At 35.5% G+C, this 13,991-nt stretch overlaps 1 protein-coding gene across 1 annotated transcript; it reads right to left on the bottom strand.

Annotated features, from left to right (window-relative positions):
• Positions 1–3,354: 3,354 nt before the first annotated feature.
• Positions 3,355–8,466, bottom strand: LOC133338836 (leucine-rich repeat neuronal protein 1-like). Its single transcript, XM_061546944.1, has 5 exons — positions 8,011–8,466; positions 7,756–7,943; positions 4,030–4,124; positions 3,860–3,972; positions 3,355–3,801 (listed from the first exon to the last, which is right to left on the bottom strand). Exons 1-5 carry the CDS (start codon positions 8,464–8,466, stop codon positions 3,355–3,357), a joined length of 1,299 nt encoding a protein of 432 aa, XP_061402928.1.
• Between the last annotated feature and the right edge of the window lie 5,525 nt (positions 8,467–13,991).

Below are 13,991 nucleotides of genomic sequence, written 5' to 3'. Positions count from 1 at the left end.
AGAGGTTTCTGATTTAATGTTGATCCAATCGGTTATTCAATTTGCTTCAAATAAAATTTACAAGTTTATAAAATATTGACCCTTTCTGGGGGGGGAGGACTTGATCTAGGCATTGAATAGATAATAGTATCGCCTAATATTGTATTTATGAATATTGCAACATTTTTTACTCTTTTTGGGAGAGGTACCAAAAGGAGTGGACCAATGGGTCCTATCTTTGGACTTCATCTAGGTTTGGTAATGATAATAGGTTGTGCAAGGTTTGGTTCAAATCGAACATTCCGTTTGCCTGATATTGGATTTATAAATATAGAAAGATTTTACCCCTTGTGGGAAGTTACCAGAAGGAGTGGATTAATGGGTTCCATCTTCAAACTAGATCTAGGCTTGGTAAAATTAAAAGGCTGTGCAAAGTTTGGTTCAAATCAGACATTCTATTCGCCTGGTATTGTATTTATAAATATTGAATTTGTTACCCTTTTTATACGAATGATTGGACCGATGTAGGAACTTGCAGATGTTGTTTTAAGAGATATCTGGCCACTAGACAACCATGCAAATTATTGATCGTATCAAAGTGGATACACCCCTTAGCCTTTAATCAGGAAAAACGAGTAAAAACGTCATTAAGTTCGGCTGTATCAAAGTTTTTTTTTTACCCCTCATCATTTGGAGGTGCTTCTAAATATATAAATATGCAACGGTCAAAGGTGGATTTACGGTATTTTGAAGGTAGTATCTGCATTCGCCAACCAAAATGCCCGTAGTTTTGCATTCCGGGTTCTCAGAGGTCTAAAAATATATTTTTCAACCCCCCCCCCCCCTTCTCGGTTTCGAAAAATTTAATTCAACTCTTGAAAATATAGCCGACCGTGACGGCAAGAGGGCTTTAAACGCATTTTTCTTCAAACCCCATTTTTGCCAATGATGGGCACGATAACTCAAAAACTAATAATCTGATCGATTCCAAATTTTGGGACGTGTATAGTGTATAGCTATTGTATTTAAATTGGTTTGCGGTAAAAAATAGGCAATTTTCCAAAAATATTTTTTCAAAGGTCCACCATTTTGCTGATTTTGGAGCGAAGTCACTAATCTAACACCGCTGAAATTTTCGGATTCCGATGTTCCAGTGAGGAGTTAAAATGTCCGTCATCAAACATAAGGACTTTTCGCCAAACTGTGGTACAGGGTATTATGTCTTTGTGCATATGTCTATAACATCAAAAGGAATCGAGATAGACCCTTGGTTCCTTTTGAGGATATGCATGGAATCACTTTCTGAGTCGATTTACGCATGTCCGTCCGTCCATGTATTTTTGTGAACAAAGTACAGGTCGCAATTTATGATCCAATTTGGATGAATTTTGGCACAGGTCACCAAGGACGAACCCTATTGAAATTGAAAAAAATCGGTTCAGATTTAGATATAGCTCCCATACATATTTTCATCCGATTTAATGTAAATGGTACACCAAAGTCCCTATATATCCTCCGATTTTCAAATGGCACGGAATGTGGCATGGCGTACTGAAGTAAGTCTAGAACGAAGCGTGTTACGTTTCGAGAAAATCGGTTCAGATGTATATATAGCTCCCATATTTATTTTCGTCCGATTTAATGTAAATGGTGTACCAAAGTCCCCATATAACTTTCAATTTGCTCAAAATTTGGCATATCGTACTGAATTGAGACTAAAATAATATGTGTCAAGTTTCGTGAAAATCTGTTCAGATTTAGATATAGCTCCCATATATATATATATATATATATATATTCGTGCGATTTTAAGTAAATGGTGTAACAGAGTCCCTATATATCTTTCGATTAGCACGGAATGTGGCATGGCGTACTGAATTGAGAGTAGAACGATGTGTGTTAAGTTTCGAGAAAATAGGTTCAGATTTAGATATAGCTCCCATGTATACTTTCGTCCGATTTTAGTTTAATCGTGCACAAACTCATAATGTTTGTCCCATTGATACGAAATTTTGCACAACGTATCAAATTGAGACATATCTTCGATATATATTTCAAACGGGACATGAAATTGTTAGGATATATATGAACAATATACCCAAGGTGGTGAAGGGTTTCATATATTGGCCCAGTCCGACTTTACTACTTTCCTTACTGGTACTAGTTTTTATAACCAAGTATCAGACAAAAATCAGCCATAACGTTTTTATATCTGTTGAATAAATACTGAGATATAGAGCTGTAAAAAATGTGCTGTAAAAGCTAGGTGCTGTAATGTCTGTCACTGCATTACGATAATACATTATAGTCATAAGTCCTTCATATTATGTATCTTATTTATATATTAACATTGTTTAAAAAAAGACTCAATAAATATAAACTTAAACTTAAACTCCCCTACTAGCAATGTCTGTGCAAATTTTCAGAGCACTATTTTTAATACTGCGATCTCTACCGTGATTTCAACAGGCGGAAACGCATAAATAAACATAGAATTTTATTCTGATCAAGAATATACACTGGAGGCCAAAACTACAGAAACTGAATTTGTAAATAAAATGACCTCTAACTTTCTGAAAAATAAACATAGTTTTTTCAATGGACACATTGACTTTTGCAGAAGTTCATATCTATTATATCGTCTCGGATGAAATAAAGTTTAATCTTTAAGGCTCTCAGTGCGTCCAGAAGCGGGTGGATGTTTGTACTTTGGACACTTTTTACGTCATAAAAATAAAACTAAAAAAAACTAATTCAAAAATGTGTTTCTTCATTTATTGACATGACATAATTATGCCATGAATGAAAGAATGATATTCCAAGGAACTATCTAGGAGTCGGAACTTTTTAAAAAAAGGGAGAAGAAAGATCGTTCCGCTCAGTGAACTAGGGTGCCCAACTCTTTTTCTTATGCGTAGTTTAAAGTAGTGAAAAAAGCTCCGAAGCATGGTGATTGCAACTTTAAGTGCATAATTTCAGATATTACTTAGAAATCGGAAGGACCATTAATGTCGACAGCGTTATAGCTATATAGGACCGATAATTTGTCCACAGAGACAACAGACATTCTAAATTATAGCCAATTTCAGAAGGAATATCACCAAAAATACTGAACATTGGGGGTCACCTTAACCCCGGACCATAACTTGTATAAAAATAATACACATTAAAATTGTAATTTTATGTATTTTATTTACAAAATGTCTTTCAATGATATTGATGTTTGTAAATGGGGTTTACATCTTAATTGGGTTCTAAATCGCTTTACAAACAAATATTGATCGTTGTCATTGTTTTTTTTAATAAAATGTTAATTGAAAATGGTTTTTCTCTCTTTGGAATGTAGTGTAAGGTATGTATGTATTTCTAGTCTCTCTATATATGAAAATCATCAGCCAAAGTAGCACGATTATAACGTGCCGCACCCGGACTCACACGATTCAAAATGCCGAAGCAACCGCGACGATATATCACCAAGGCACCCAATGTCACGGGAATACCAATAAGGACACCCACCAAGATGCTAATCAAAATAACGCCATCATTACTGGGATGATTGGTATTTTCACAAATCAATTGTTTATTATCGGTGGAGAGTTGTAGCAGGGATTTACCCTTCCAGGCTTCGGGTGTGGCACACAACACTTCAGGAGCCAAGGGTGCAGAGGTGGTATTAATTTGTTTGATCAGCGTATGGATGAGATAACGATTATTGCAATCACAAGCCCACGAGTTGAAACGTAAATCCAAGGTGGTAATTTGATCCCAACGTTGGAACCAATTACGCTCCACCACAGAGAGATTATTGTTGTTCAGATAGAGCTGCGAGAAAATTAGAATATTACAAATATAAATCAGGAGAGATATTTCGTGCACTCACCTGTTTCAATGGTGGATAGACAAAAATTTCGGGATTTGCTGTGTTTTTGGTAAATGCCAATTCATGTATCGAGGACAAATGGGGATTGTCAGCGGCAATTAAGGTTGTCATATCTTTAAATATAATACATTTTATTAATATATTTAAAATTTTTATTTAGTGTGACTTACTTGTGAAAACATTCAGGGCTCCTGGACCAATCTTGGTGGTATCCGGCAAGAACGAAATACTCAAATATTCCAAAGTGTTGAGATTTTCAGTGAAGCTGAAAGTAAGAAGAGATGAGAGTAAGATAGAAAGGGGAACAAATTTATCTCTTAGGATACCGTATATAAAGAGTTTTCCTACAAGAGGCTTTTTTGAATTACCCTGCCAAAAATAAAACCCGTGCAAGTCACTCAAGAACAACATAATATATTGCTGCTTTAGTGCAAAGTGTTAAAGAAACACCAGTGTAACCAGACTAGGTCAATAATTTAGTTCTATAGTTTCTTTCAGTTCAATCATTCAATGGTACACTGGTCAAAGGGAACTAGATGGACCAACGAATCGTGACTTTTGCGGAATAGTTTCATTGAAGTAGTACGACCTGGAACGATTCAACACTAATACGTTGGTTGTATAGAAAATTTTTTTAAATGCTACCCATTTTAGTGGCTGCATAAAATATTCATTTATTCTATAGTTCCTTTTAGTTCAATCGTTCAATGGCACAGGTCATTTCGGTAAATGATCGAGAAGATCTAGATGAACCATTGGATGAAAGGGAAGTAGGTGGAAGAGAACAAGAATAAATAACTAGAGCAAAAGAAAATAGGTGGATGAATGAATTGGACTAGTACCGATTGCTCCTTTTGCGGAATAGTTTATTTGAACTAGTTTGTTCCGGAACGACCCAAAGCTACAGGCCACACTCACATGGACAAAGCAAATGTTGTGTCCTACTGTATCACACAAAGATTTGGGTTTTCTTTTCCAAACACACACTAAGATTTCAGTTTACTGCTCGGAACAGGGAATTTTGTTTACTGTTCCAAAACAGAGGCTTCACTATTTTTTACAACTCATACATTTCGGTTTAATGTTCCAAGATTACCTGTTCAACACAGAGACTTCGTTTTACTGTTCCAACATAGATGCTTCGGCGTACTGTTACAAACAGAGACTTCGGTATCTGTCATCTAATTAGTGACGCGAATTTATGGACTAACGAGGTTCCTACTGTTCCTATCTACTATCTAGCGAAACCACATCCAAGAGAACGGGCTTAGAATAATTTGCGGGGAAAGAAGACTCTGTTGACCTTGACATTACTGAATGTTTCGGCAGGTATTCCAAAGAAGACACTTCGGAGGCTTTACAGTTTCAAACAGGGACTTGGGTTTAATTTTCCAAAACATAGGCTGCGAGTTTTACCCGATCATCACACGATTACCGATTCCTATATTCGTTAAAAAGTCTTAGCCGTAATATCCAATCCCAAAATCAAATATTATATCGAATGTAAGCAGGTCTCAATCTATAAAGCTTTATGGGTCCTTATGGAGGAGTAACATAGTGAAATGGGAATACAATTTGAAGAAAAAAAGGCTTTAACTGAAATGAGACCGAAGCCAATTGATTGGGTCCTGATAACACAAAACAGGAATCCAGAGAAAATTACCAAAACTAAATAAGCTGGGACTCAAATCACTGCAAAAAATTCAAGGAAACAAAAGATGGCAGCTTCAACTAGGACAGGTTCTTCCAGAAAAAATCATACTATTTAATTGGAAGAACACTGTGAAATGATTAACGACAATAAAACAATGACGAATCGAGTAAGACGGCGGTAATTCGTGGAAGTCAAGCTCTATGCCAGCAAGAGGAGTATTAAATAAATTTCACCATGGCTTGTAAATTTCACCAACAACATCGCCATCCAGAGAAAAATGACTAGACTATATTAAGAAGTGACCCCAAGCACTGCAAAAATGCATGGGAACGTTGTTTCTATGCAAAGAGAGATGGCAGCCTCATTACCTAAGACAGGATACATCATATTTAGCTGAGAGAAAAAAACAATGAAATTTTGAACAAAACTAGCACAAGCATTAATTGAAACAGATGGTGTTGATGGGGAACCATGGGCACGACTTGGCTTAAACTCGGGCAATGAGAAAACCACCAGTTTGGTCCATTCCCTGTCTTGTTCTTTGAAATTGGGTATTCCACAAATGTCATTACACCGTCCTGGAACTAACATTATACCATTTTCTTAACCCAGTGGGTTTTAATTGTCAATTACATTGTATATATGTCAAATAAATCCTCATTATGTAGGTTAACCCGGTATAAAGTTCTAATGTAAATGCCGTTTAAAGTTCTATTAACACAAGATCTCAAACAGATCAATAATTAACAATGTAGTGTATTGGCTGATTGGGTGCTTAAAATTCATGAAAATTATACTGAGATCCATTGAAAAATCATCTTGACTGATTAAGTCCATTTTCACCTCGGTGTCTACGTGAACAAGCAAAATTTTAGCAAGTGAGACACGGAAGATTAAAGGGTTATTGTTGAAAATCCTCTTCATCTTCAAGGTGAAACCGTTCGTAGGTTTATGGTCAGGCGTAGTCATTGGAGATTGACTTTAAGCTCATAAGGTTCAGTTTACTAGTTCCCGGACGATCTTACTCGTTCTTTTCTGCTTTTTTTTCGCTCACGAGATCAAATAAAGGAATTATAGGAACTAAAGAATTGAACATAGTTTCTATCGTTCCTTTATCGGAATAGTTCCAATGAACTAGTTCGTTCCCGAACTACCTAACTCTATAGTTTATACAAGAACTTAAACATGACGACCCACCTTTAAGTATACCGATCGTCATATCTCGACTAGCTGAGTCGACCTAGACATGTGTGTCCGTCCGTCCGTCCGTCTGTCCATTATAATTTGTAAACACGATACAGGCCACAGTTATGGACCAATCTTCACGAAATTTTGCATGTAGGATGGGTTCTGGCCAATGAAGACCCCTATTGTTTTTGGAAAAGATCGGTTAATATTTAGGGGATGAAATGGACCAAAAACTTTATTTTTGTCGGTTTTTCTGGTCGCTCCAGAGGCCGCAATTATGGCCCAAACACCGTGAATTTTTACATGGAGATGGGAATCGGGCCAAAGAATAAGCATGCCTCATTTGATAAAGATCGGTCCATATTTAGCGGGTCAAATGGACCCTGACTTTTGTGTGAAAAATTACAAAATTTGTACTCTATAACGTATATATTTACCTCTGAATGACATAGACCGAAGAAGTTGAAAATATATTCAAAAGGAGTGGTTGGCCTTCAAATTGATACCAATTACATTGTTGTATGTACTCGGATGTGGGAGTTACACGTAAATATTTACAGGTGCTTACGTATTCATATATTATTTAGTAACCCATTACCACCCTAGAAGGCGAAAATATAGCGCTGATCGCTTTGAAATATTCCATGAGGATCCAGGTATGGTCAAGGACAACGCCAGTAATTTTCGGTGATTATCAGATAATAATATTGGGATTAAGTGGACCGAAAACATAATATATTTGGGTTTTTTCGAGCCATCTATAGGCCACAATTAAAATCCGAACATAACAACACAGCCCACGTTGGGGGTCAAGAGAGTGCAAATATTGCCCAAGATCAGAATATAGAACCACACTAAGTTAGATTTTCGTGAAAGTTGTGTAGGGTATCATATGGTCGGCCCCGTCCGACTATACTGCTCCGCTCACTGGTTATTTTTTGAAATTAACATTCATTTCAAAATATTTTCATTGAATATGAAAATAAAACCTCTTAATGGAAACCCCTGTATTTTTCCTCTTTCTATATTTTTTGTATTTCGAAAATTTACTTACTTTCCTTGAACAAAGTCACCGAAAAGATTTTCATCCAAGACCAATTTCTTCAGATTCTTTACCCATTTTAAGGCCACTGGAACTTGGCGTAATAAATTACCCGATAGCAATAATGTTTCCAATTTATTGGGGCTGTGGAAGATGGTTTCTGGTAAATCCGTCAATTCCATAAATGACATATCCAGAGTCTGAAACACAACGAATTGGGTATTTTAATTTCATATATCCAAAAAATATATATACCCCAATATTTACCTTCACCGACGACAAACTGGCCAATGCCGCCAATGTCGATGTGTCAATAACTTGGAAAACATTTTCACACAAAATCAATATCTCCAAATTTGGCAAATGTTCGAAGACATCAGCATGCAGCGAATGCAATTCATTGTGTGCCAAATCCAATTCAATCAACGAATTTATAGGTTCATATTTATCCTTGGAATATTGTCCCTTAAAGACATCGGGATGTAGAGCTTTCTTCCTTAAGTTGTTATGCGACAAATCCAATTTCGTTAATTTTGTCAAATTTTGGAACGCCCCTAGGGTGATGTTATTAATTTGATTAAAGCTTAAATATAAATTTTCCACAGGATATTGAGGTAAAATGGGTATTTGACTGATGCTGTTGTTGTTCAATTTCATTGTCGTGAAAATCACATCACCATTTATCAGGGTGTTCCATTCATCTTTGGTGAAGAGCGTGGACATGGATTTGCCACTGCAATCGATTTGAAAGTATTCCACATCACATTTACATTTCTTTTTGCATAAATCACTTTCGGCAATTTTTATTTTTGGCTGGAAGAGAGAGTAAGTGATGAAGTGATTATTTAAAGCATACTTTTAGGGGTACAAAGGAAAATAATTTTAATATTCATGGGAATGTTAAAATAGTAGGGTGGTAATGTTAAATCGTTGTATTATTTCTATTTTAAAGCATACTTTTGGGCATATAGGAATTCATAAATATGGACCTTTCCGTTTTATATTTAAGAAAGTTACTATTAATTTTGTTCGAGCGAAACGACAGGAAAATTGTTACAGCTTTCTTCTGTTAAATGAGAACCAAACCTATTTCTTTTAAAGATTCGAACTTACTGTGATATTATTTTTTCGTACAAAAAGTTTATTTTGCAACAGAAAATATGTCATATTGTGCCTTCGAATCTCTCAAGTATTATGTTTTTTATTTCGAAGAACTATCTTCCGAATTCCAACCCAAGATTTTTTCCGATATCGTGGATCTTCTTTTCGTAAAATTAGAAACAAATATATTCCAGTGACTTAAGTGTGGACATCAACCTAAAATGAATTCGGACACACTGAGATATAATTTGTATACCCTTCACCACACTGTGGTACAGGGTATTATGTCTTTGTGCATATGTTTGTAACACGCAAAAGGAATCGAGATAGACCCATGGTTCCTGTTGAAAACATGCATAGAAACACTTTCTGAGTCTATTTACACATGTCCGTCCGTACATGTATTTTTGTTAACAAAGTATAGGTCGCATTTATGATTCGAATTGGATGAAATTTGGCATACGTCACTTATTTGACCCAAGGACGAACCCTATTGAAATTGGGGGAAATCGGTTCAGATTTAGATATAGCTCCTATATATAGTTTCGTCCGATTTTATGTAAATGATGCACCAAACTCTTAATATTTCTCCGATTGGGACAAAATTTTGCACAGAGTACTAATTTAGGTCCAGACTGATGTCTGCGAAGTTTATATAAAATCGGTCCAGATTTAAATATAGCTCCCATATCGTCCGATTTTTGGTGAATGATACACCAAACTCCCAATATTTGTCTGATTGAGTACAATTTTGCATAACGAATGCTATTGAGAAAAAAATGATGCGCGATAAGGTTTGTTGAAATCGGTTCAGATTTTGATATAGGTCTTATATATATTTTCGTTCGATTTTATGTAAATGGTGGTTACACGAAATTTAGCAGAGAGTATTGAATTAAATATAGTGATTACAAAAAACAAATGGTTTATGCAACGGTTACTCAATTAGGTCCATGTGTTTATATATAGATTCCATACACAATTTGACTCGAATTCATACAAATGGTATACCAAAGAATCCAAGTCTGTCCGTTTGACATGCAATTTTTCTTTGATTTCAGATTGGTATGTGTATGGGGGTTTTCAATTGTTTCAAATATTTATCCAGATAGCACATTTAATTTCGCCCGATTTCATCTCAATGGTCTTCCAAAGATTCTATGACCGTTCTATCTACAGGATATTGTAGATATTAACATGTCTTGCATGTACCCAAAGTGGTGAAGGGTATCATATCGTCGGCCCGTACGACTTTTGAACTTCCTTACTGGTTTCTTATAATAAGTTTCGATTTTCCAAGAATTTGTTATCAAATTCGGACTGGTGACTTTCAGAAAATATAAATTTATCTCCGAGTTCCCCAAATTCTTTTTCAGTGTTTCAACAGATTTCTCTTGGAAAATCGAAAATTTACTCCGAACTTCCCAAGAATTCGGAATGATTTTTTCCACAAAATTTAAATTTTACTCCGAAAATCCCAAGAATTTTCTTCCGAATTCGTACCGTATTTTTTATTAAATCCCAAATTTTACTCGGAATTTAATAATTTTTTTTTATAAAATCTAAATTTTCTCCTAGAATTTCTAAGTATTTTCTTCCGAATTCATCTGGGCACTCAATTTTTTTAAAATTTACTTAGGAAAACACTATAATCTTGAAATTTTTCTCCAATTTTCCCCAGAATTTTCTATCGGCAAACTTCCCGATTTCTGTGATCACGCCCATAAAGCGGTTGTATCGAAATCAGAATCAGAAAATTGTGCAGAGACTTGGACCGAATTTCAATTACGTGTTAGTTGGGTCAGTTGCTGGGTAATACATGAGGTAGGAAATATAGAGGGCATCTTTCAAACACGACAGTCCAACTATACAGTCTCATTCATTTCTTTTTTGATGAAAAAGGCTATTTCGTCTATTCCATTAAAATATCCGAGTATATATCGATGGTAATTCTCGATGACGGACGAGGAAGATTATTCATAGGCGCTTACTCGCACGTCATCGAAATAAACAAGCGGGGTGTCCCTTTAGGGTCATATGTCACAGCTTTCGTGGTAGATAACAATGGAGAAATGAGGTAACACAGGCGGCGATTCCACACCCGATAACTTCGATCACCAAAAATGTAGAAGAAGCAATGAGCATAAATTCGTATCGAAGAGCTATGGACTATTGAAACAGTACCGCCAATAAAGGCCCAACTACAAAAGATATGAAAAATATGTTTGTAAGAGATTTTCAGGTCAATTAAAATTTATACAACCCGCAGAAGAAGATCTAATACGGCCTCGAAGCAAACAGATTGTAAAATAATTCAAAAATAAATTGGCGAAACAAAGACATTCTAAGGGGGCTGTGAAAATGCTTGAGCTTCGGAGAACCAGCGAGCTTGCGCTGCACGCCGTTTCACATATATTATTAGAGAACCGTGCAAGCAAACAGTTATCGTGGTTTTTGACCTATATAAGACTTACGATACCACCAACGATTCCATACTGTTCGAGGACGTAGAGAAGGCCAACCCCTGGCAGTATTTAAAATATAGATAATAAACTGTCTATCGAAGATAGATAATAAACTATCTATCGAATCGAAGACCCGTAGAATGAGACAGGGAGTTCCCCAAGGTGGGGTGATCTCGGAGATCATCTATAGCAGCAGAGGAGAAGCAGCTGCCTAGACAGGAGTAGCTTTGGACAGCTAGATCTGATTGGTACAACCGAATCAATTTCTACTAGGCACTAATTGACGATAGCTAACTTATGCCTAGGTAAGCCCACTCCCCTGTATCCGAATTAACTAAGGACGTAGCCCATAGAGGTTGCAACCATTATGACTTTGGACACAGAGAATTCAGAACCGGATAAACCTTAATGGAATTCTTCTCGTGCTACAAGAATTCCTGTATATCTGGGAAAATAAGTAAAAACTTCGTCAAGTTGGGCGTATATTCAAAATTTCTTAAAACATTTCAGGACCTTCATATGGAGGCCATATTATTGTAAATAATCTGCTAATAGGTTGTGTATGCTCATAGAAATTAATTACCAAATTAAAGATACTTAAGTTTCAATCGCCTAGTTTCCAAAAAGTTCAAACGTACCGAAAATTAAGGGCTATGCCAGAACATGAACATATATAAAAATGATAATTCTCAACATCCAATAAATTAAATTGCGAAATGCAGCCACTTCGGATAAATAGAGACGAGTCAGACGAACTTGGCTAAATCGATTTCGAATTTTTAAATACATATTGTATGACGCCTCCAAAGATTATTTCGACATGTTGCAAATGGAATGACAGGTGTAATATATATACACTTCACCTCATGGTGGTGGATACATAAGAAAACCTTCTTTTCTCATAGAAAATATCCTGTAGAAATCCTATTGACAAAAAATCATCTACTAATTTTTAAGATCTAGACAGAATACCTCTGATCATGTTATTATTTTGTTATATATTGTCTTCTACAAACAAATTTCAGAATATATTATTTTCCATGCTTTCATAATCAATTTTATAAAATCATCGATCATTTAGCTTTTAACTAAATTTTATCGGTCAGTATAACTGATTTAATTGAAATTCCTATGTTGATAAATACATTTCTTTTTTAAATTGTGAGTCATACTCCTGTCCCTGATTACAAAGTTTTATGCTAAAAAAAATTGGCTACTTTGGTAGAAAATAAATCGAAAAAAATATGGTTTTAATAAAAAACCAACAACTCCCTTATGGAATATTCCGATATGATCTTTAAATAAGTGACAAAGCGTTAAGTTCGGCCAGGCCGAACTTTGGATACCCTCCACCATAGAAATTCTAAAAAAAATTTAAATGAAAATATAGGTAGAATTGTAGTTATATATATGTTATAACTACAATTCTACCGATTGTTGCAACCAAAATAGAAATTTCAGCAATTTCAATGGGGGTTTTTACCTAAAATCTCAAAACCCCAAAATGTTGACATAGTAGGGCGAAACATGTGTATAAAATCCTGAAAATACTCCAATTAAGAGGCCAAATTTATAAGAGGCATACTGAAGCGGGACCAATATTAACAACATTGTGTAGGAATTAGCGAATACTTGGTGTTTTTATTAAATAAGAGGTTATGCCTAATTAATGGCCGATATAGCTCAAGCTAAATATAAAATATGTAGGATGTTTTATATAGGACCTAGGCCTACACGTTCTAGTTTTTATGTCAATATCCTCCAAAAGAAAAGTGATTACAACTATTTTATATAAAAAAGGGGGTTATATGGGGACTACCCCTAAAATGGGGTGCATATTAATAATTTTTGGTAGGGAGATTTGTTACCATATACGACTACAAAATACCAAATTACAGCAAATTCGGTTGAAAAACGCGCTCAAGAACCCCAAAATACCGAAAATTGGGAGTACCCTTATATGGGGGCTATCAGAAAAAGTGGACCGATGTTTATAATTTTTGGTTTAGATATTTGGCACCAAATAAGAACCCAATGTAATAAATTTAAGCGAATTCGGTTGAAAAACGCGCTCAAGATCCCCAAAATACCGAAAATTGGGTGGTACCCTTATATGAGGGCTACCCGAAAAAATGGACCTATATTTGTACTTTTTGGTGGGACGATTTGCTATCCAATAAGAACTCAAAGTACCAAATTTCAGCGAATTCGGTTGAAGAACGCGCTCAAGAACTGTACTGTATGAAATAATTGTAAAAATATCGCGATATGGGGAATATAGGTAAGTTTAATTTTTTGGGAGTTTGGTGTTGGCTAATGCCGCAGCTTCCAGCTTCAACATGGTTGAACTTTATTTCCATTCATGATTCGTCAACAGTTATTAGTCTCGGATGTACATCTAAGTCGTTTCTGGCATAAATCAATATCCTTTAAGCAAAATCAGCGGAAATAAGAACCTGCGATTTTTGAGCATATAATACCAATTTTAGTGTAGAATTTTGGTCATGTGATCGAGCTCTTTTCTCTTAAAACACAAATATATTTATATCTGTTGAAAAATATGTCAGCTAACAGAATAAATAATATATGCTTGAAATGTTACTGTTTATGCTTGAATAATACAGTAAATGGCGATGAACAGTTTTTTGGTGGAGCTTCCTTATTATGGTACCACAATACCGC

Source organism: Musca vetustissima, unplaced genomic scaffold (assembly GCF_032173495.1).
Source record: "Musca vetustissima isolate MV318-11 ecotype Yass unplaced genomic scaffold, APGP_CSIRO_Mvet_v1 utg2671, whole genome shotgun sequence".
Taxonomy (NCBI): domain Eukaryota; kingdom Metazoa; phylum Arthropoda; class Insecta; order Diptera; family Muscidae; genus Musca; species Musca vetustissima.
The sequence above is the reverse complement of the archived record's forward strand: the minus strand, read 5'-3'. Positions and strand labels throughout refer to the sequence as shown.